Source organism: Herpailurus yagouaroundi, unplaced genomic scaffold (genome assembly GCF_014898765.1).
Source record: "Herpailurus yagouaroundi ecotype Mexico unplaced genomic scaffold, PumYag 184, whole genome shotgun sequence".
Taxonomy (NCBI): domain Eukaryota; kingdom Metazoa; phylum Chordata; class Mammalia; order Carnivora; family Felidae; genus Herpailurus; species Herpailurus yagouaroundi.
Genome location: NW_024412415.1, coordinates 32,597,697 through 32,618,678, shown reverse-complemented (window position 1 = coordinate 32,618,678; position 20,982 = coordinate 32,597,697). Strand labels below are relative to the sequence as shown.

Here is a 20,982-nt window from a genome sequence, read left to right as displayed (position 1 = left end):
GATTAATCTTTTAAACCATATTTACAGTTGCTTTCTCTCCAAAGCTAATAAACACTGTTTTTTCTCTTTTTATTTTAGGTCACTTGTTGGTCATAGGCTATAGTGCACAGTAATATTTACAGGTGTCTGTACGAATAGCACACCCACACACTTACACACATACTTGCACACTAACATCCACATATACCTCCCTTTTCCATGGCGTAGGCAGAACAGCAAAAAACATGCTTGTCTCATACCAAAGGGATTTCATTTTCAAAAGTAAAACCCGTTATTGTCCTCTCTGTCTGTAGCCTCCCAATGCATTTCTATTGCTTTTCCATAAAACACTACTGCAAATAATCAAGCATGACCATTGACATCCACAAGATTGAGTTTTAGGAACCATTAAATGAGCTCACCCTCGTGGGAAGCTTCCTGCTCAGGCTGGTCTAAAGGTAATTATTCAGCAATTCCTACCTGTGGTTTTACCTTGTCCCTATATAGTGTTTGAATTTCATATGCTGGTAAGGTCAATTTTTTTTCCTCAGGAAAAGTCCAGCTACACATGTTTGATCCCGGACTTAAATTATAATGTTAACATACACACTTCACCAGGTTCTATGTACAGAAGTGCTGATTAAAAGAAATCTTAGATTACCGGTAGATCATCAACTATATTAAACAAAAGCAAAAGAGGAAAATCTACGGGAGAATAATAACGCTTAACAGATTCCGAAATGAAAGGAATTATTCCTCTTTTCATAGGTAAGGGGTTGGCACGGAGACACCTGAACTACATCCACACACCGTTCAAGGGCAAGAACCTGGCAGGTCCGTGTCCTGAAAAATCAACAAGCCATAACACCATCAAGTCAGACTCCGAGAACTCACTGAAATCCAAAGACCACATCGTCACACTGTATGTCCTCCTGATGTTCACTCGACTGTTAGTTAGAATAATCACCGCCATTTGCCACCTGTGCTGCAAGCTACGGATAAGGGGGAAGCCGAACTTCCAGGGGCTCCGTGGAGGAGGAGTGCTGGTGGTAGCTGCTCACACATTTTGATAAACAAATTCAAAGGCTGTGTGAGCTGTGACTCAAAGGCTGAAAACTACATGCGAAATTGTGCTGTACCTGGTTCCAAACAATAAACTCGGGGAGAAGGGAATTTAAAGCTGGGTAAAGAAGATAGCACGTCGGTTTAAAATTAGTCAATATGAGAGGAACAAAGACAGGGAGAGAGGGAGACAGGGAGGGAAGAAGGGGGAGGAAGTGAAAAAAAAAATAGAACTACATACTGTGAAATGAACAAGTTCAGTTAGAATGTTCATCAGGATTTGGAAAATCATAATGCCATCTGCTACTCTGGACCTCAGAACATCAGGGATCTTGGGGGCCCAGACGCTTCCATTTCCAGGAGGAAGGAAGGAACTTATACTCCCTGGAACGCTGCCTCCATTCTGGAATGGAGGCAACACCCCAGCCGATCGGTTTGGAATCTCTTTTGAGAACATTTGCACTGTTCACATACGCGTTTTCCCTGGTTTAGGGAAAATGAACGGCAGGCAAAATGATTATATCAACTCGGCAGTGAGGCGGAGCAGTGCCCCAGCCTGAGCTGCTGGATAACTGACCCTGGCATCCAACTTGGGCTCAGGGTGTGTAGGTCCCATCATGGTGGATTAAATGAGCATTGTCCTACGGCTGGATAAGACTTCACAATAGAGCAACACATGTTAAATGACAGCAGCCAAAACTGGCCCCACCAGGCAACTGCCCATTCACAGAACGCTATTCATACGCCTCCACCACCAAGAAATTAATTCATTAATAATACATCAGGCTTCATGGACAATTCAAAGAAAACAACACAAGGCTACTTGTTCAATGACTGCCTAAAGATGCAGAATTTTTCCTGGTTAAAAACAAACAAACAAAACCCAAATCTAATTGACTTACTGAAATCTAAATCATAGGGACGTTTATGCTAATATTCCAGTTAGTGAAAAAGAAGAAATGGTGAAAGTCTATCCACTGAATTCACTCAGTGCCACTAGGAAATAATAAAAATACAGATTTTTTTTCAGCAGTAGCTAATAAAATCTGAATTTATATAACTGTGTCTTTGGAAATTATTTTTTTCCATTTAGGTGACTTTGTACATCCTTCAGACTATCAGGAAAAATTTTGCTTTTCACTTGTTTCTTCTGTTACATTTTTTAAACTCACTTCTTTCTTTCTCCTCCCTCCCGACAACTCATAAATATGAATTAAATATAATTATAAATGAACAGAACATTAACTTTTGGATTACTGCTGTGTTTTGGTAGAATGTTAATGTCATTTCTAAAGAAACAGTTATTACCAATAGAAAAAGTAATTACTAAAGGAATCATGGCCTTAATGCTAACCTATTTTCAATCTTCAAACCAGCCAAACTGCATTAATTTAAGCATACTGGACTTTTCAAAGGAGGTATTAGATTTCTAAAGGCTGCCTTACATAAAAGAGGAGTATCAGTTTTCAGGGTCCCAATTATATATTCCCAACTCTATGGGATACAGGTCTAGTTAGCAATATCGCTGGAGGACAAGACTATTGTGTATCCCCTTGTATTAACTTACCAAGTTTCTAATGCCTCAGTCACTAATTCATACAACTTATAAACATCATGGAATTGCATATCAACACCCATTTACTGGAGTGGTCAGAGTGTTAGCTATGTGGGAAGAAGCTCAGGGCCTGCATAGGATGTCAGAAAGCTCAGGCCTGCAATTCTTGTCTCACTGTAAACCACATGCAGTTACATATTGTAAAAGGAACAGGCCAGCCTTTGGAGGCTGGGAGCTGAGGGGATGAGGATTCCTTTTACTTTTTACTAACTTCAGAAGCCAGAATGATGGCAAAGTCCCCTAGGCAAAAAAGTGAATGCATATTATTTCCTCTGGGGTTGGTTAATACCACTTTTTGAATTCCAGGGAGATTTTCTCAGGCAACCATTTTCACCCCAACCCTCTGCCCCCAGAGAGCACCTGCTGTGTTCATAGCCCAGCAGCTCCTCAGTTAACCAGCCCTCAGTAACCTGTCTGGGAATGAGTGATTCTCCATGAATGAATCTTTTTAAGACAACCGGAGGGTTTAGGAGTTAAACCTTTGGTATATATAAATCTTTCTAAAAGGAGTCAAGCTCCTTCCTGCCGATTTAAACAGATATGCAGAATAGAATTAAATTCTTTCTTAAAGACCTGGAGTCATTCTTATAGATAGCGAAACCGAACTGTGTTGCAATAGATCTATGCCCTTGGGGCATGTCTGCAATGTTTCTAAGTTGTTTTTTCTATAGCTTTTAAAATAATCTCTCTTTGTGATGTCAGAATGTTCAGCTGCCACTTTTTCCTTCTGGCAAGGTCAGTTATAGTGTAGTAAAGTGGAAAGAGCCATATCCTTTGACTGTCACTCAGTTTCCTCATCTGTAAAATGGAGTGTTATGGGAAAGCAACATGTTTCCCTGGGGAAACATTCTGCAAACCATAGAGGTTAAGGCTAGACTTTAGAATTTTGATAAAGGACCACATATATTAGTTAAGTGCCTTTTCATCATATACTCTCTTACTTTTTGGACTGGTTCTTCTGAAGTCTTGAAAAGACAGGTAGTAAGTTCTTATAATTACGTATACATTTCATTCAACAAATATTCATAAGTGACCCCTGTACTTTAGTTGCAGCAGTATAAAGCTAGAAATGAAAAGCCTAGGTACTTAGAGTCTAGTTGATAAAACTACTTATAATTGGGTCTAGAACAGGAATTAATAGCATCTTGAATGAGGCACGTGGTGCCATCTTATGAACAGAATGCTAATCGTCTTTTTCTCTGTGGGAGAAGACATGTCTTTCTCTCTGTGGGACTCATGCCCGTGAGGGCCTAGCTGCCCAAGCTGCATGCTTCATCCCTGACCCCACCTCTCCACTCTCCCCTACATCCAATTACTTGCCAAAGTCTGTTTATTCTATCTTCTAAATACTCTTCAAACATGCTAAGGCTAATGAAAGCCCTCATAATCTCTGATCAGAACTACAGCTTCCTAAGGGCCTTTCCCAAACCACCTTCCACAACCCTGTCAGTGATTTTTCTGAAACACAAATTTGGTTCCACTGATCCAGTTTGAAGCTTTCGGTATGCCCCGCCCCCCGTAAATGCCTTTAGGCACAGTGTAAAGATCCTTTGAAATGTGGCCCTTGTCTCATCTGTTAAAACTCTGCCAAGCACTGTAGCCATGATGAACTCCTGGTAGGGGCTTCAGGTATCTCTGAGCCTAACTCCCCCTTGCTCTTTGGGGTCCCATTCTCTGTAGAGACCTCTGGTACGTTATCATCCTCTCTATCATCAGCCCTCTTGTCTGTGTTTCCCAGCACCTTGTCCACACTTTTTAGTATAGAAGTTCTATAGCTGCAAACATCATTAAAAACCTTGTCGTAAATACCCATTTATGTGTGGTTAAAAAAAGAGCCAGTGTGCTCCTGAGAACTCAGGCCATCAAGTCTCCCATGACTTACACTACCGGCAGTTTAAAGTGATCTATTTAGATATGACTGTTACTGGTCTGCTTCCCTGACTAGAGTAGAAAAATTTTAATGGTAGCAACTGCATCCCTAACCCCAATACCTAGCTCTGGGATTAATACAGGTTTACGGAATGACTGTTCAGGATACAATCAATGGTTTTCATACTATAATTAATGGAACTCCAAGAACTTTTATGTGGGTGCCAAGGGTGGGTACAGATAGGGTGGAGATTTAAGCCTGCCCACCCTCTGATCAAACCAGAATGGTTTCAAGTTCCAAAAAAATAAAATTAAAACTTCCGTGTGTCACAGAACACCAAGAAAGTGAAAAGAAAATCCACAAAATGGGGGAAAACATTTAGACTCTCATATCTAGAATATATAAAGAACGGTTACAACTCAATAATAAGACAAATAACCCAATTTAAAAACGGACAATGGAATTGAACAGACTTTTCTCCAAAGAAGTTATTCAAATGGCCAATAAACATATGAAAATATTCCCAGCATCATCAATTACAAGGGGAACACAAATCAGAACCATAAGAGAGGCTACTTCACATCTACCAGGAAGACTATAATTAAAAACAAAAACAAAAGCAAAAACAAAAAACAGAAAACAGCAAGTGCTGGCAAGAATGTAGAGAAATTTGAGCCCTCATAAATTGCTGGTGGGAATATAACATAGGGCAGCTGTTGTGAAATATAGTTTGGAAGTTCATCAGAAAGTTAAATAGAATTTTCATATGATCCAGCAATTCCACTTCTAGGTATATATCTAAGAGAGTTGAAAACATATGTCCACATAAAAACTTGCACACAGATGTTCATAACATCGTTATTCATAATAGCCAAACAGCAGAAACAGCCCAAATGTTCAATTGATAAATAAACGGTATGTGGTATACCCATACAACAGGATATTATTCAGTCATAAATAGGAATGAATTACTGATAAATGCCACAACATGGAAGTACCTTGAAAACATCATGTTAAATGAAAGAAACCAAACATACAAAAACCAGATATGATACGGCCCAATTTACATGAAATGTCCACAATAGGGAAATCCATAGGGACAGAAAATAGATTAATTAGTGGTTGCCACAGATTGGAGGGGACGGAGGAATTATGAGTGACTGCTAACAGGTACTAGGTTTCTTTGTGGAGTGACGGAAATGTTCTGGGACTGAGTTGTATACTTTAAAAGGGTGAATTTTGTTAAGTAATTTATTATTTCAATAAAAAGATTTTCAAAGAAAAAAAATAAGAAATGAGTTTCTCTATGATGGCCTCTGTACTTAGCTGCTGTGTTATAGATCAGAGGCCCTTCTCTGCTGGACAAACTCATGAACTAAATTTGATTCCGTATGATAAAAACTGTAACAAAGCTTTTGTAACCAATGCTATGCTGAATTCCACCTAGCACTGGGCAGGAGTGTGGCAGGATGAAGAGGTAGGAAGGTAACAGGGACAGCTTCAAAGAGGAGACGACATGTGAGCTGGGCTTTGGAGGATGCTTAGGCATGAGCAAGGTGAAGAGGCTGAAGAGGTCATTCCAAGCAGGGGGAGGGGCACCAGCACAGGTGTGAAAGTGTGCAGCAAGTCTGAAGACCACTGACTGACCCAAAGTCAGGCTGAAATAAATACGGGTGAGAGACTCAAATGCCTTGCTAAGAAGTTGAGATACTATCTAATGGATAGGGTGATCCCCGGAAGGTTTGAGAGGTTGAGACCTGTTATTTTTAAAAATACAGACACACTGTGGAGGTCGAGCAGTAGGAGAAACAAGGCAGAGAGAAAAACTTAGAAGCTTTTTAATAATGTGCTTTCAACGTAGACTCTTCCCTCTTTTCCTCCCCCTTTCCCGGTCCTCAATCTTCTCGTCCCCGTCTTCACACGTCACCCTCTGCTAGAACAGAGATGTTAGCTGCCTCTTGGTTCTCCTGGTTCATGTCAAAGCGTCTAGCCGCGTGATTAACCTCCACCCTCTTCTGCCAGGTGGGCACCGCCATCAAACACTGCTTTCTTCCAGCATGGGACATATTTGCTGGCATTTCTAGAAAATGTCAGAGGAGCTGCGTCCATGTGAAGAGTTCTTGTGAGTTCAGGTGTTTGGTGAGGTGGACGACTGTCCCCATTCATAAGGGCTGTTTTTAATGCCACTGTAATGATGTGCATATGCCCATCAGGCAGCTAATAGTGGAGGCTTTCGTATGTCTTCATTAAAATTTATGGTTAGAGTCATAAGGACTCAATGAAGGTACAGACTTCTTATAAAGGGAGGCTTGTAATGATGGGTTATTAGCTATGATGATGATGATGGTGGTGGTGGTGGTGATGCCAAGAGAGTCTGTTCCCATCCTAAGCTTTACTTTATTCATCGTCAAGGACCCCAGGCCAGGCCCTACAGCAACACCCCCCACCCCATCCACTTCCTTCAGTTTTTGTCTATCACTCAGCTGGCCACTTTCATTCCATCTTCCTTCCCTTGTCCCCACTGTGGCCTTCCTGTCAAGCCCCCTTTCCCGGCCACAAGACCTTATAGGGAAAGCCATCACTTCCCCCACTTCTGGCCCTGAGGCACAAAAGACCCGTGGTTGGCCTGGAACCCTGGTGTGATCGCAGTGATTCCACTTTCGATGCCACCTTTTGACACACAAACATTCTACATTTTGATGAAGAACCATGTTTTTTCCCTCACTTATGCTCTTGGGTGTCACATCCATGTTGCCTTTTAGGAGTTTCATGGTTTTAGTGCTTACATTTGGGTCTTTCACCTCTTTTGAATTAATTTTTGTATATGTATCACTAGGGGTCCAAATTCATGCTTTTGCATGTGAACATCCAACTGTCCCAGCATCGTTCGTCAAAAAAACGATTCTTTCACCACTGAATGGTCTTGGCGTCTTCGCTGGAAAACAACTGAGCATGGATATGTGCGTTTATCTCTGGATTCTCCATTCTATTCCATATGCCTGCCCTTATGCCAACACCATACCATCTTGAGTACAGTAATTTTGGAGTTATGAAATCAGGAAGTATGAATCCTCCAACTTTCTCTTTTTTTTTTTCAAGATTGTTTTGGCTATTCCGAGTTCCTTGCATTTCCTTATGCATTTTGGGGATCAGCTCATCCATTTCTGCAAGAGCCCACTGGGATTGTGACAGACACTGCACTGAATCTGTAGATCAATTTGGGGAGTACTGCCATGTTAACAATATTAAGTCTTCCATTCCCTGCACATGGGTGTCTTCCCATGTATTTAGGTCTTAAATTTCTTTCAATAAGGTTTTGTGGTTTTCCAAGTCTTTTATTATTTTTGATTCTTTTGATGATAATGTTTACCTATTTTTGAGAGCATGAGCAGAGAAGGGGCAGAGAGAGAGGGAGACCCAGAATCCGAAGCAGGCTCCAGACTCTGAGCTGTCAGCACAGAGCCTGACGTGGGGCTCAAACCCACAAACCGTGAGATCATGACCCAAGCCCAAGTCGGATGTCTAACCAACTGAGCCACCTAGGCGCCCCCTTTTTAAAATTTATTATTTTTTTTAATGTTTATCTATTTTTGAGAGAGTAACTTGAATTGTTTTCATTTTATTTTTGGATAGTTCATTTTGGATTACATGTGTATAGAAATACAATTGATTTTTGTGTGTTCTTGTATCCTACAACCCTGCTGAACTCATTTATCAACTGTCTTTTTGTGTGTATTTTCTAGTGTTTTCTATACAAAATATCATGTCATCTATTAAATATAGTTTTACATCTTCCTCTTCAACCTGGATGCCTTTTCTTTTTCTTCAAAAAAAATTTTTTTTAACGTTTATTTATTTTTGAGACAGAGAGAGACAGAGCATGAATGGGAGAGGGTCAGAGAGTGAGGGAGACACAGAATCTGAAACAGGCTCCAGGCTCTGAGCGGTCAGCACAAAGCCCGACGCGGGGCTCAAACTCATGGACCGCGAGATCATGACCTGAGCTGAAGTCGGACGCTTAACCCACTGAGCCACCCAAGTGCCCCACCTTTTCTTTTTCTTGACTAATTTTCCTGGGTAGAATCTCTAGAACAAAGTTGAACAGAAGTGGTGAGAGTGAACATCCTGGTCTTTTCCTGATCTTAGGGTGGGAAGCTTTCAGTCTTTTACCATGAAATAAGATGTTAGCTGTGGGGCATTAGATGTTCTTTATCAGGCTGTTGAAGTCCCCTTCTCCTTCAACTTCGTTTTGTGTGTGTGTGTGTGTGTGTGTGTGTGTGTGTGTGTGTTTTATCAAGAAAGGGTGGTGGATTTTTGTTAAATGCTTTTTCTGTATCTGCTGAGATGATCATGGGATTTTCGTTCTTTATTCTACTTATCTAGTATATTATATTGACTGATTTTCATTGGGCCAACCTTGTATTTTGAGGATAAATCCCACTTGGTCATGATGTATAATTTCTTTTATATGCTGCTGGATTCAGTTTACTGGTATTTTCTTGAGCATTTTTGCATTTATATTGATAAGTTTTCTTGTGAAGTCTGTTTGGCTTTGGTATCAGGATACTACTGGTATCATAGAAGAAGATAGGGAGTGTTCTCTTCTATTTTTTGGAGAGTTTGAGAAGGATTGGTGTTAAATCTTCTTTAAACATTTGTTACAATTCATGACAAACTCATGAAACCATATGGTCCTGGGCCTTCCTTTGTGGGAAGTTTTAAAAAAATCTTATTTACTGCTATAATTCTATTCAGATTCTGTATTTCTTGAGTCAGTATTGGCAGTTTGTGTTTTTCTAGGAATTTGTCCATTTCATTTAGGTTATCCAATTTGCTGGCATATGATTGTTCATGTCACTTTATTTTTTTATTTGAGATAGAGAAAGACAGAAAGAAAGAGAGAGAAGAGAGAGGAAGGGAAGGGGGGGGAGAACACGAACAAATGGGGAGAAGGGGCAGAGAGACAAAGAATCTTAAGCAGGCTACACACTCAGCGTAGAGTTCAATGCAGGGCTTGATCTCATGGCCCTGGGATTATGACCTGAGCTGAAATTAAGAGTCAGACATTCAACTGACTGAGCCACCCAGGTGCCCCCTTTTTATTTTCTTACAGACCTTTTTAATTCTGTAAGGTTGGTAGTAAGGAGCCTCCTTACATTCTCGATTTAGACACTTGAGTCTTTCTTTCTCTCTCTCTCTTTGGTCAGTCTAGCTAAAAGTTTGTCAATTTATCTTTGCAAAGAAGCAACTTCTGGTTTCATTGATTTTCTCTATTTTTTATTATCTATTTTGTTTATTTTCACTCTAATTTTATTTCCTTCCTCTTGCTTGCTTTGTGTGTAGTTTGCTCTTCTTTTTCTAGTTTCTTACAGTACAAGGTTAAGTTATTGATTTGAGATCTTTCTTCCTTTCTAGTACAGGCATTGATAGCTAAAAATTTCCCTCCAAACACTGCAGACCCACCCAGATGTTCTACGTAGAGTGCTATGCCATGTCATTCCTAAGACCAAATCCTTTTTCCTTTCTATTCACATTAGGGAAGAACAATTGGTTTATCTCAGAATTACTCAGCTAGCACCTTCAACAATCAAGCCTATTGTTTGTCTTCATACCTGGTCCAATTATAGCCCAGTAATGAACACTGAAAGTCTGTGCTTCTATTTCAGAATACAAATTGTGGAATTTCACAAATCTTATAGTTCTTAATTTTTTTTTATTTGAATATAGTTGACACACACAATGTTATGTTAGTTTCAGGTGTACAACACAGTGATCTGACAACTCTCTCTGTTATGTTGTGTTCACCACAAGCGTGGCTACCATCTGTCACCATACAATGCGATCACCGTCAAAGAGATATATATTCATAGGGAATATATTCCCTATGCCATAGCTTCCATTTCTGACACTTATTCATTCCATATCTGGAGGCCTGTACCTCCCACTGCTCTTCACCCATTTTGCCTGCTCCCCCCTCAACCTCTGGCAACCAGTTTTTCTCTGTATTGATGAGTCTGTCTCTGCTTTTCTTTGTTTTTGTTTTTTTTAGATTCCATATATAAGTGAAACCATATAGTATTTGTCTTTCTTTGCCTGACTTATTTCACTTAGCATGACACCCTCTAGGTCCATCCATGATGTCACAAATGGCAAGATCTCATTCTTTTTTATGGCTGAGTAATATTCCAGTGTGTGTGTGTGTGTGTGTGTGTGTGTGTGTACACATCTTCTTTACCTATTTATCTATCAGTGGACACTTGGGTTCTTCCATATCTTTGCTATAATAAATAATGCTGCAATGAACATAGAGGCGCACACATCTTTTCAAATTAGTGTTTCTGTTTTCTTTGGATAAATACCCAGTAGTGGAACTAGTGGATCGTATTGTATTTCTATTTTTAAATTTCTGAGGAACCTCCATACTGTTTTCGACAGTGGCTGCACCAAGTTACATTCCCACCAACAGTGCACGAGGGTTCCTTTTTCTCCACATCCTCGCCAACACTTGTTATTTCTAGTCTTTTTGATTCCAGCCATTCTGACAGGTGTGAGGTGAAAACTCATTGTGGTTTTGGTTTGTATTTCCCTGACGATTAGTGATGTTGAGCATCTTTTCGTGTGTCTGTTGGCCTTGCAGTTCTAAAAAAATCAACATTTTAAGGTAGAAGATATTTCTGACTGGGTATAAAGATGACTTAAAAGAATTCACTTTTTACTAGTAAAGTAAATAAACAGAAGTCTAAATTAGGGAGTTGCTAATTGTCTTCCTGAGTACCTACAGATGTTAGGTAGAAATTTATTTTTAGTTGTAATATGTTTGAAACATATATATACTGAAAGTAATAATCCATTTTTCTGGTTGTCATATTTTAGACAGCCTGAACATTCTGAAACACATATGTGAACTTAAAAATGATTCACGAAAAGGATTTCTGCCTAACATTTACTTTTCTCTTTTCTTGACCTGGGAAGCTCCTACTCATTCTTTTTAAGACCTAGCTTAAATGCCACCTACCCTGGGGAGGGCCTCTCCTTATCACCCCCAGGACAAACTCTCCTGTCTCTGGGTTCTACAGATGCACCCTACACTGAGCCATACTATTCATTTCTGTGTCCACAGACATCTTTTTCATGTCTGTGAATTACTTAGGGGCAGGCTCAAGAGTGACGTCCTTGCCTCCATCTTTGCAGTTCCCAGCACCTCAATCCACTGATGGCCTCCACTAGTGGGCTCCAGCTAGCGTGGGATTTGGTGACCCAGAAATCATTGCTGTATTCATACCTGCCGCATCACCATTGTGGCCAGTCCTTTGTTGCCAGCCAAGCTAGAACCCTAGGCACCAGGGAGAGTGTTGGATGGATAAGTAGCTTCCTGAGTCTCAGCACATCGTATTGGCTCTGGACGCGGGACTGTGCTTCTGCCTTTCTACCGTGACTTACACAGCTAGTCTACAGCTGGCCTGGAAGCCCTGTGCTCTCTAGGCTTGGAGGCTGTCCCCACCATGGTCTGCTCAACTTGGGCTATCAAACAGCAGGAACTTTTGATAACTATTTGCTGAATGAATGCATGCGAGCCCACCCATTTTACTTCATTAAAGAGAGGCACAAGCCTCTATCTTCCTTCTCAGATGAGCTCTGATCTTACACATACCACTTGGGTTTCTGACTTCATTTGGCACCTGCTAGTTTTACTAGGGTCACTATCAGGAGTGCAAAGACTGAAGACAGATGGTCAGATCATGGGGGCAGCAGGTGGTCACTGTCGAGAATGAAGAGTGACCAAAGAAAGCAGCGATGATCACGAGACAGAGCACAGGAGAGTACCAAGCAGAGCAGCACAGCCATGTAGGGCTATTTAGCCTGGGAATAAACGGCTCTACACACCTCAAGAGGCCCAGACATATTATTGAGTGCCAAGGCCAAACACAGGCAAAAGGGTTGGTAAAATTCAGTGGAAGAATAAGGTAAGCCCCACACAATTTTATAACCCCAGAGGGCATCAATACATCAAAGTTTAGCTCAGTATCATGTTCAAAACAAGGACCTGAGTCATCAAAAAAAGGTTAAATGATATTCATTACACACTGTCAACAGGCTGCCAAGAGCAAATACATTTTAGAAACACTTCTTTCTAAAAATGAAAATTTCTCATTGATGTCAGAGCTTCAAGTGGTAAATCTCAGTTATCTGGACAATAGGGGCCATCTTATTCCCCAAAGATATTGGATGGCTAAGGCACCGTGGCATACCCAGAGACACTTATCACTTAACAATTAATCAAGCACTTCACACCACAGGTATTCAGGAACTGGAGAGGGCCCAATTACATAAGAATTTTAAAGGAAGAAGTTCTTTTGAGAGAAGCAAGTCTGAGGCATCGACACTATCATTAGGATATCAGGCATATCCTGAGTTAGCCAGTTCCAAGCCACGTAAACTCTACCCACCAAAATTAAACTGGATTGCCCTGATTTCTGACTGGAGCTGGATTCTCTCGTTGCCTTGACTATCTATCCTTCCAGGTCCTGATCCACAGTCCAGATTTCACATTCAGGATTCTTACTCCTGTTTAACTTTTGGTGTCTTCCATTTGGACATCTGGTAGCTAGCTGTGGCTTTGTTCCACGATTCTACTTCCTGACTCCCGGACTGGCTCTGACATTCATTGCTGGCCGTTCTAGGGCTGGCTTCTGCCCACCTGGTCTTGTCTTATTACTTCTTCACTGTTTACCAGGTTATGCTGGGAGGGCAAGCTATATCCACACAATAATGAAGTATGGTACACTGGGCTTTACTCAGCTCTTTTGTATACGACTCTGAATACATCCATCCATCTTGTCCTAACTAGGCTCCTTTAGGGGTGGTGCCCCTAACTCTGACCCGACTTTTCTCTAACAGCAACAGTACACACTGTCATTGGACACACACCTCACAACGGGGCATATCCCACACGCAAGGAGTAAAACGGCTCAAATCCTAGCTGGTTATTTTCACGCAGGAATAGAAGGCCTAAAAGTCAGGTACAAATGAAGATAGATAGTTAATAGCCCTCTGGGATCTAAAAGGGCAGATTTAGTCCTGAAAGACATTATGGAAGAGGTTTTCAAACCTTAATGTGCAGAGTGACCTGGGAAGCTGGTCAAATGTAGATTCCTGGGCTCCACCCCTAGAAAGTCTAATCCAGTGACCTGAGTCCAAGAATCTGCATTTTTAACCAAAGCCTCAGGTAATTCTGATGCAGTTAGTCCTGAGACTACCCTTTGAGAAACACTGTATCACTGCAATGGGAAATGTGACAAACATGGGACAAGCACAGTAATTAACACCTCCTCCCCAGTCCCACCATCCTTTCTTTCTTAGAAGCCAGGATGCACTTTGCATAAGGCAGGTCAATTGGCCAATTGTTTCCTAATACTCATCATGGAACATCAGCTCAGTTCCAAGATCAATTTATGTTTGTTCTAGTAAATTCAATGTAAATTTAGCAAGTTTCCTTGAAGAAGATATTTTTAATATGTCTTTTGCATAAATGGGAACAGGTGTCTACATTATATTTTTCTCTCAACTGAGGAAGAACTGCTATAAAGAAAAACATACCATTTAAGTCACATGCTACTATCCTTCCCACATACCATCCTGCCTTAGAACATCTCTTTAGGATAATTTCAAAAGTCTCAGGATTTGCCCAAATCAAGCAAGTGGAAATATTTTACATTTAACAGCGATCATTGCTACTTTAAATAAGGAATGAAGGTATCTGTTTGATTCAGAAAAACTTCAAATTAGCTCACCAGCAATGCATGTATTGCTGGTGAGGGGTATCTGTACCTGAATGTTCTAATGCTCAGGAGCCCGGCCAGGCAAGATCAGTGGAGTCCAGAGAGCCCAGCAGTCTGTGCATCTGACTGGGTAGCCAAGTTTCCCTGGGAATGTCCCTGAGCAACCCTGGAGGGGGAACCTCAGGAAAACCAGTTTAATTGGGAGGATTCTTATGGGGATAGGACGCTTTTGGAATCTAAGATGACAGAAGATATTGATGAGCTATTAGATCCAGGGGGCCTGTCTGATATTTGAGATAATGGGACCTCCATTTGTTTCAGGACGATGCCTTCATTTTTGCACTAACATGGTTTATGGCTTGCAGGGGATATATGGACTGACGGATGCAACCATTAAGGATGTTAGAGCCCCATTCTTACTATTATTGTGATATGTGTGCGCGTTTGTTTTTTTCCTAGGAGGATCTTTATTTTTTCCCCTAAATCTCATAACTGGTTATACAGATGTTTAATTGAGAGGAATAATTATGAATTACGATTTGTTTTTTTTCTTTCAAACTTTCCTATCTGAATCATTTATCGCCTTCATTACAAGTGTTTTAAATATTGTAAAATTAAAGTTTAAAAAATAAACATTGCCTGTAGGCAAGCCCAGAAAGTCAGTTTTTAAAAAACATTAGTGTTTTCTTAATTGGGAGCATTGTGTACTACAAGCCTTGTGTTCTGCTAATTTACAGAAAAACAGACTTTAAATTCAGAAGAAGGAGTAAAAAAGCAGACTGAGAAAGAAATGCCGGTAGATTAACTCCATGAAGGCAAAGGGACAATGGAACTCGATGGATAAGGATTATCAGAGGTAGAAGGACTTAAAATGTGTGGGTTCTAGTTAAAAGCAGAAGAAGTTAGGAACGTATTCTGGGGAAAATGCCTATTTAGGAAATTAAGGCTGAACTGCTGACCCAGAGCTTTGGAACATTTTCATCACCCCGCTATGCTTTGGGTAAATAAAGCAAGGGAGACAAATTTTATCCAGCTTATGTTTGCTGTTCGACTCTGACCCTTGCCTACTGGAATGACTTTAAATATCTGCTATGGAAAAAAAAATGATACCACTTTAATTTCCGGCTCTATCCCCATCTGGCCAGGGAGAAGAGGATGAATTGATATCATCCTGTTTTGTCTTTAGGGCTTCTGATACCCCTGAGGACCAGCCCGTGGGACAATCTGTTTGGGCAGGGATTCTGGGCCAGAATCAGGAGAGTGGGACTCCGGACAAGGCCGGTCCACGTAACACAGCTCAGAGCCATACAACACAACTTGCTCCGAGGATGTTGGGCACTGTGCTTCATTAGGAAACAAAATATAAGCTTTCCACACCATTAGGAATGACTTTAGGAGTGAAAGCACATAAGACGATGCCTCACCTCATCAACAATGCACTGCAGAAGCTGGAGAGGCTGCAACGGGAAAGAAGAGAGGAAAAAGTATTAGCCTCTGTGCAATGTCTTTACAGTGGAGTGGAAAGAAAAAAATCATTAATGCAATAAAATATAGCAAGATTAATCAACAACAGCAAACTCTTATAAAAACATTGATGCTCAGGATGTTCTATTATTTCTAATGGTACCTAATCTAATACAGGCAGTTAAAGGTTTGCATTTTCTTCAAAATGCAATTTGCTAAGTTTAAAACAAGGCATTCAAGCATGCAAAGGAAGCAGCCATCAGGAAAAAGAAAAGTGAATTTTTTTCTGAACTCATAAAGCTTACCATTAAAGATCCCTGGTTTTTCTGAATCTGAAAAAAGGCAATATGTAATTAGCATGTCATAATCAAAATGACTCACTTGGACACATTATGATCACTGAGAGAAAATTATTGCATTGCTGGTGGCAATTTGTGGGCATGTGTTAACACAATTTACATAATGAAAATACACAAATGTTAATAGCTCGCTTCTCATTTATAGGCGAAAGTCAGCAGAATGTTAATTTCACACAACACTTTTTAGTACCCTCCAGGTTGTATTAGAATAGGGAGAAAAACCATAATCCATTTCAAAAGGCTGTTTACGATTCAGATATAAATAATGTTTTATATTGCTAGATTGTGAACACTGGGCTTAATGTTGCAATCATTGCTAATGTTATGAAGCTCACTCTTTTTAAATTAAAAACCGATTTATTTAAAATTGAAATTAAATCATAGTCAGAAATTAGAATTTTGGATTCCTGCCAGTGTCTGTTCACAATCCCCTATTTTTTGAAGAAAACTTTAATTATGTGGTTGAAGTATTTGTCTTTAACTCAGGAGTGGGGTGAAGACACCACCTTTTCCAAAGTTCCTTCAGCCTGTTTCCTGGGAAGCAGTGCTCTCTGGGAAAATCAAATTCATGCAAGTTTTACACTGTTTTCCAGGGAACAAAAAGCAGAGGCAAGTAAATGTCTGCTCCTAACCAACATTCTGAAGGCAGGCTGTTCACACATCTAACACTGATAAGCCGCGTCTCTTAGAAAATGACTAAAATGTGACACCAAATTAATAACACATCCAGTTACTAACTGAAATACTAAACACTTCAATCCCCCACCCCCACACAAATGACTGCAGTTATTACTAACTCAATGCAAATAAAGTCCCAGGCACTAAGTTTCCTAAGAAGGAAAATTTCAGGAACCAAGTATGATATTGATGGGTCAGTTGTTTGCTGAGATAACTGAGCTCCAACCAGCTAGTAAGATACAGGGATAATTGTAAAAGGACATTTGATCACTGAACAACACAGGGGTTAGGGATGCTGACCCCTGTGCAGTTGAAAATCCATATATAACTTTTGACTCCCCAGATACAATCAGCCTACTGTTGACCAAAAGTGTTACCAATAACAAGTAATAATAAAGAGTCGATTAACACATATTTTGCATGGTAGATGTATTATATGCTATATTCTTATAAGAACGTAACCTAGAGAAAAGAGAGTTAAGAAAATTATTAAGAAAATCGTAAGGAAGGGGTGCCTGGGTGGCTCAGTCAGCTGGGTGTCCGACTCAGCTTCAGCTCCAATCTGGATCTCAGGTTTGTGAGTTCAAGTCCTGCACTTGGCTCCATGCTGGGAGTGGAGCCTAGTTTAAGAAATAAATCATAAGGAAGAGAAAATACATTTACAGTTCTGCGCTGTATTTATAAAAAAAAAAACCTGCATATAAGTGGACTCATGCAGCTCAAACCTATGGTTGTTTAAGAGCCAGGTGTATTTTTTAAGTAAAAAAAACCTGTTAATGGTGTTTTAAGAAGTTCTTCCATGTATATTTGATCTGCATAAGTACCCTGAGGTCGGCAAGGATGGTCATTTCTATCCTCTGGGAAAACTGGGCCTCCCAGTGGACAGGGCAGGGGCAGGGACAGGGTGAAGGCCACGGGGACAGGCTGTGGTATTGTGGCTTCTCCTGTGCTTTTTTCTTCCCCCATATCTACCTATGGTCACAGCACGATTTCAAAACAACTGGATTTGTGTAGATATACTTGTAGATATATTTGTAGAAATATTCTTGGCATGGTAAAGTGGGTAAATAATCAATTTGGGCAGGTGGGTTCCTTTCAACTAGAATGCATGCTTCTCAAGGGCAGAAACTATGTTTTTGCGTCTCTTTTGCATCTATGAGGCTTCTCAGCAGACCCTTCTTTCACCAGTGCTTGAGTGTTTTAGAAAGCACTTTCCTGTGTATTATCCCAACTAAACATGGCACCCACTCATCCCTGCTCTACTCAGTCACCACTCCCTGAAACCTCTGTCCCAGGCTGACTGGCTCGTAGTCTCCTCGGGTAGTTCCCACTTAATGTTATGCCGAATTACTGCTCCTTCCTCTAGTCACTGAGTATTTCTGCATAATGCTCTGATGGGAAAGATTTACTTTAAAAAGGGAGAGAGAGACACCTGGGTGGCTCAGTCGGTTAAGACTCTGACTTCTGCTCAGATAATGATCTCATGGTTCATGAGTTCGAGCCTCACATCGGGCTCTGCGCTGACAGCTCAGAGCCTGGAGCCTGCTTCAGATTCTGTGTTGTGCTCTCTCTCTGCTCCTCTCCCACACTCTCTCTCTGTCTCTCTCTGCCTCTCTCAAAAATAAATAAACATAAAATTTTTTTTAAAAACGGGGTGCCTGGGTGGCTCAGTCAGTTGAGCGTCCGACTTCGGCTCAGGTCATGATCTCGCAGTTTGTGAGTTCGAGCCCCATGTCGGGCTCTGCGTTGACAGCTCAGAGCCTGGAGCCTGCTTCGGATTCTGTGTCTCCCTCTCTCTCTGCCCCTCTCCCATTCACTCTTTCTCTATCAAAAATGGATAAATGTTAAAAAAGTTAAAAAAAAAAAAAAAAAGGAAGAGAGAGTGTTAACTACCACCCTGGAGAGGCTAAGGATTTTAGTAAGAAGCCATACTCCTTTTCAAAACTCATGAAAGGCCCAGGTAACTTCCCAACAGGAGATTGGCTTTTATTTATTTATTTTTCAAGTACACATGGATCTTCTCCCCGCTACCCTCCATTCTTAGTAAGATATATCTACTTCAACAGGAGGGCTACTTGTAATGAACAAATTAGAAATCCATTTTTGGCAAAGACAGTGTTTTTCACAAATTGCCAACAGTCAGGGGGGATTACAACATTCTCTGAGGAAAACATGTGGCAAACATTCTAAGTGAGATGTTTCAAAATAAATTCAGGAATAAACTGTGCGACACTGTTCCCAGCAATACATAAGTTGTGTGAAATGAGTTCAGGGGAGAACATTTTTCCTCATGAACTAAATAAACTCTTAAGAGGTCTCCACCTTGCCCTATTCTGTGGGTTAAAGAAACCATGGTTAAAGACAAAATTTTACTATTTTAATGCTTTCTCCTTACAACGAGGAAGAGGGAAACAGCAGTATCAGAGTCTTTTTTATGATCTTCTAACTATACCATTTTGCCCAGGTTTTTAAAGAGAGATGTTGTTACCAGGTTTTATTACACAGCTTTGATAGCTACATATTATATGAAATCATCTTCATAAATTTTGTATTAAGGTAGCAGTGCCAGTACCTGAAATTGATTCAAAATGCTTAAGATACTCAATTACTTTTTAACACTGTTACACAATGCGGTGACTTATATCTTCTATTTCGCGAGAACTTGAGGACACAACATCATTGTAATTGATTCATTTTCTCAATTAAATAAAGCTACTGTGCTTTTCTTTATATGAATGCCACACAGACCATAGAGTTAGATATATTCTTTCCTTTCTTGGTCTCAGATATATTGCCTTAAAGGTTATATTCTGTTCCTCTGTTTAATTCCACCAGAAAATTTAATGCCACGGTCATATTTTTCAAATTCTGAATTGCCATGTACCCGACTGTATTTATATTAGGCTTATTTTTCACTGCTAAACTCTTTGTTGTTTACCTTTTTCAAGATCACATTACCGTACGGGCACAGCAACCATAAAACAGACTGAAACAAAGTCAACCTCCAGTCACTGCCTCTGCTTTTACACACAGTTCATGAAAAAGTGAAGCCCCTAGTTTTATAGCACATTAAAAGTGGTACTAAGGGTGCTTGATATAAAATGTTAGCTTTGTGAATGCCTCTCTTTATTCTAGGTCTGCCTTCCAAATGCTGAGCTGTGAGAGCAGAGTTCAGAGGAACACAATAATATTGTTAGGGCTGATGAACTGCCTGTACCTCACAACACAGGAAATGCTGTTTATAACTAACTCGTCCAAGTCCAGATTCCCGTTTGCACATTTTGCTGGTGTTGAGTAGTCTACATCTAACTAGTACTTTGGGACAATGAACAGAACAATAATTGCTCCAGCCGTTACACTTTGCTAATCAGTCTCCAGAACTAGTAGCATTTTGATAGACTAATTAGTTGAACCTCTTTTCTCTTCTGGGCATAGCCTTTTTTCCCCCCTTTTGCCAGCCCTTAGCTATAAGGCTTTAAGGCACACTAACAGGGGACACCTCAGTCTGATGTAAGACAGATCCTTGTGTGTTTAAATGGGGAGGAAAGACTTCATAACGGGCGGGCCTAAGTATCAGTTGTGGGGTGTTACTGCAGTAACATTTGTCACATATTTCCTTGCAAGGACTGTATAGCTGGCAATTAGAAGAGCTCCCATAGCATGACTAATGGCTTTGGAAAATGATCCCGGAAAGGAAGCTCCTGATGCAAAAGTTTACTTGTGGGGCCTCAACTATCTAGTCAATGGCTCTGGTGATAAACAGCAACTCTGGGGACCCCGCATTACATGCCCACCTCTGCAGAGGTGCTGTGTACACACAGCGGGAAAGCAGGCTTGGCCACCAGCCCTTTTACATTATGTGCAGAAGCACAGTCAGGAAACTAAAATGATCCACCTATGTAACTTCGAGAAGACACCAGCAATAGCTTTCATTTTCTCTTTTACTCTCTGGAATGATGGCTTGCCCTGCAGCCCTTGTCGCAGAGATTTATGTGTGACCAAGGTCAGATCTTCCAATATCAGTTGACAAATTTTCTCTTTACATATTTACTGCTTTCCTAGCTTGTGTTATTTTCTCTTAAGTAGAAGAAGGAAATATGAAATTAAATGATACGGTGAGCATTTTTAAAGAATACCAGGAGTGTGTGTGTGTGTGTGTGTGTGTGTGTGTGTGTG

At 40.5% G+C, this 20,982-nt stretch overlaps 1 protein-coding gene across 8 annotated transcripts in view; it reads right to left on the bottom strand.

Annotated features, from left to right (window-relative positions):
* Positions 1-20,982, bottom strand: part of MAP2K5 (mitogen-activated protein kinase kinase 5) — a 270,804-nt gene that overhangs the window by 47,617 nt on the left and 202,205 nt on the right. For 6 of the 8 annotated variants that reach the window (XM_040493070.1, XM_040493073.1, XM_040493069.1 and 3 more), the window contains 2 exons: positions 16,075-16,101; positions 15,730-15,762 (listed from right to left, as the gene is read on the bottom strand). The exons of the other annotated variants lie outside the window; for them this stretch is intronic. In XM_040493070.1, the coding sequence (XP_040349004.1) occupies positions 15,730-15,762; positions 16,075-16,101 (60 nt within the window). The remainder of the gene's footprint in view (positions 1-15,729; positions 15,763-16,074; positions 16,102-20,982) is intronic. 8 annotated transcript variants of the gene reach the window in all.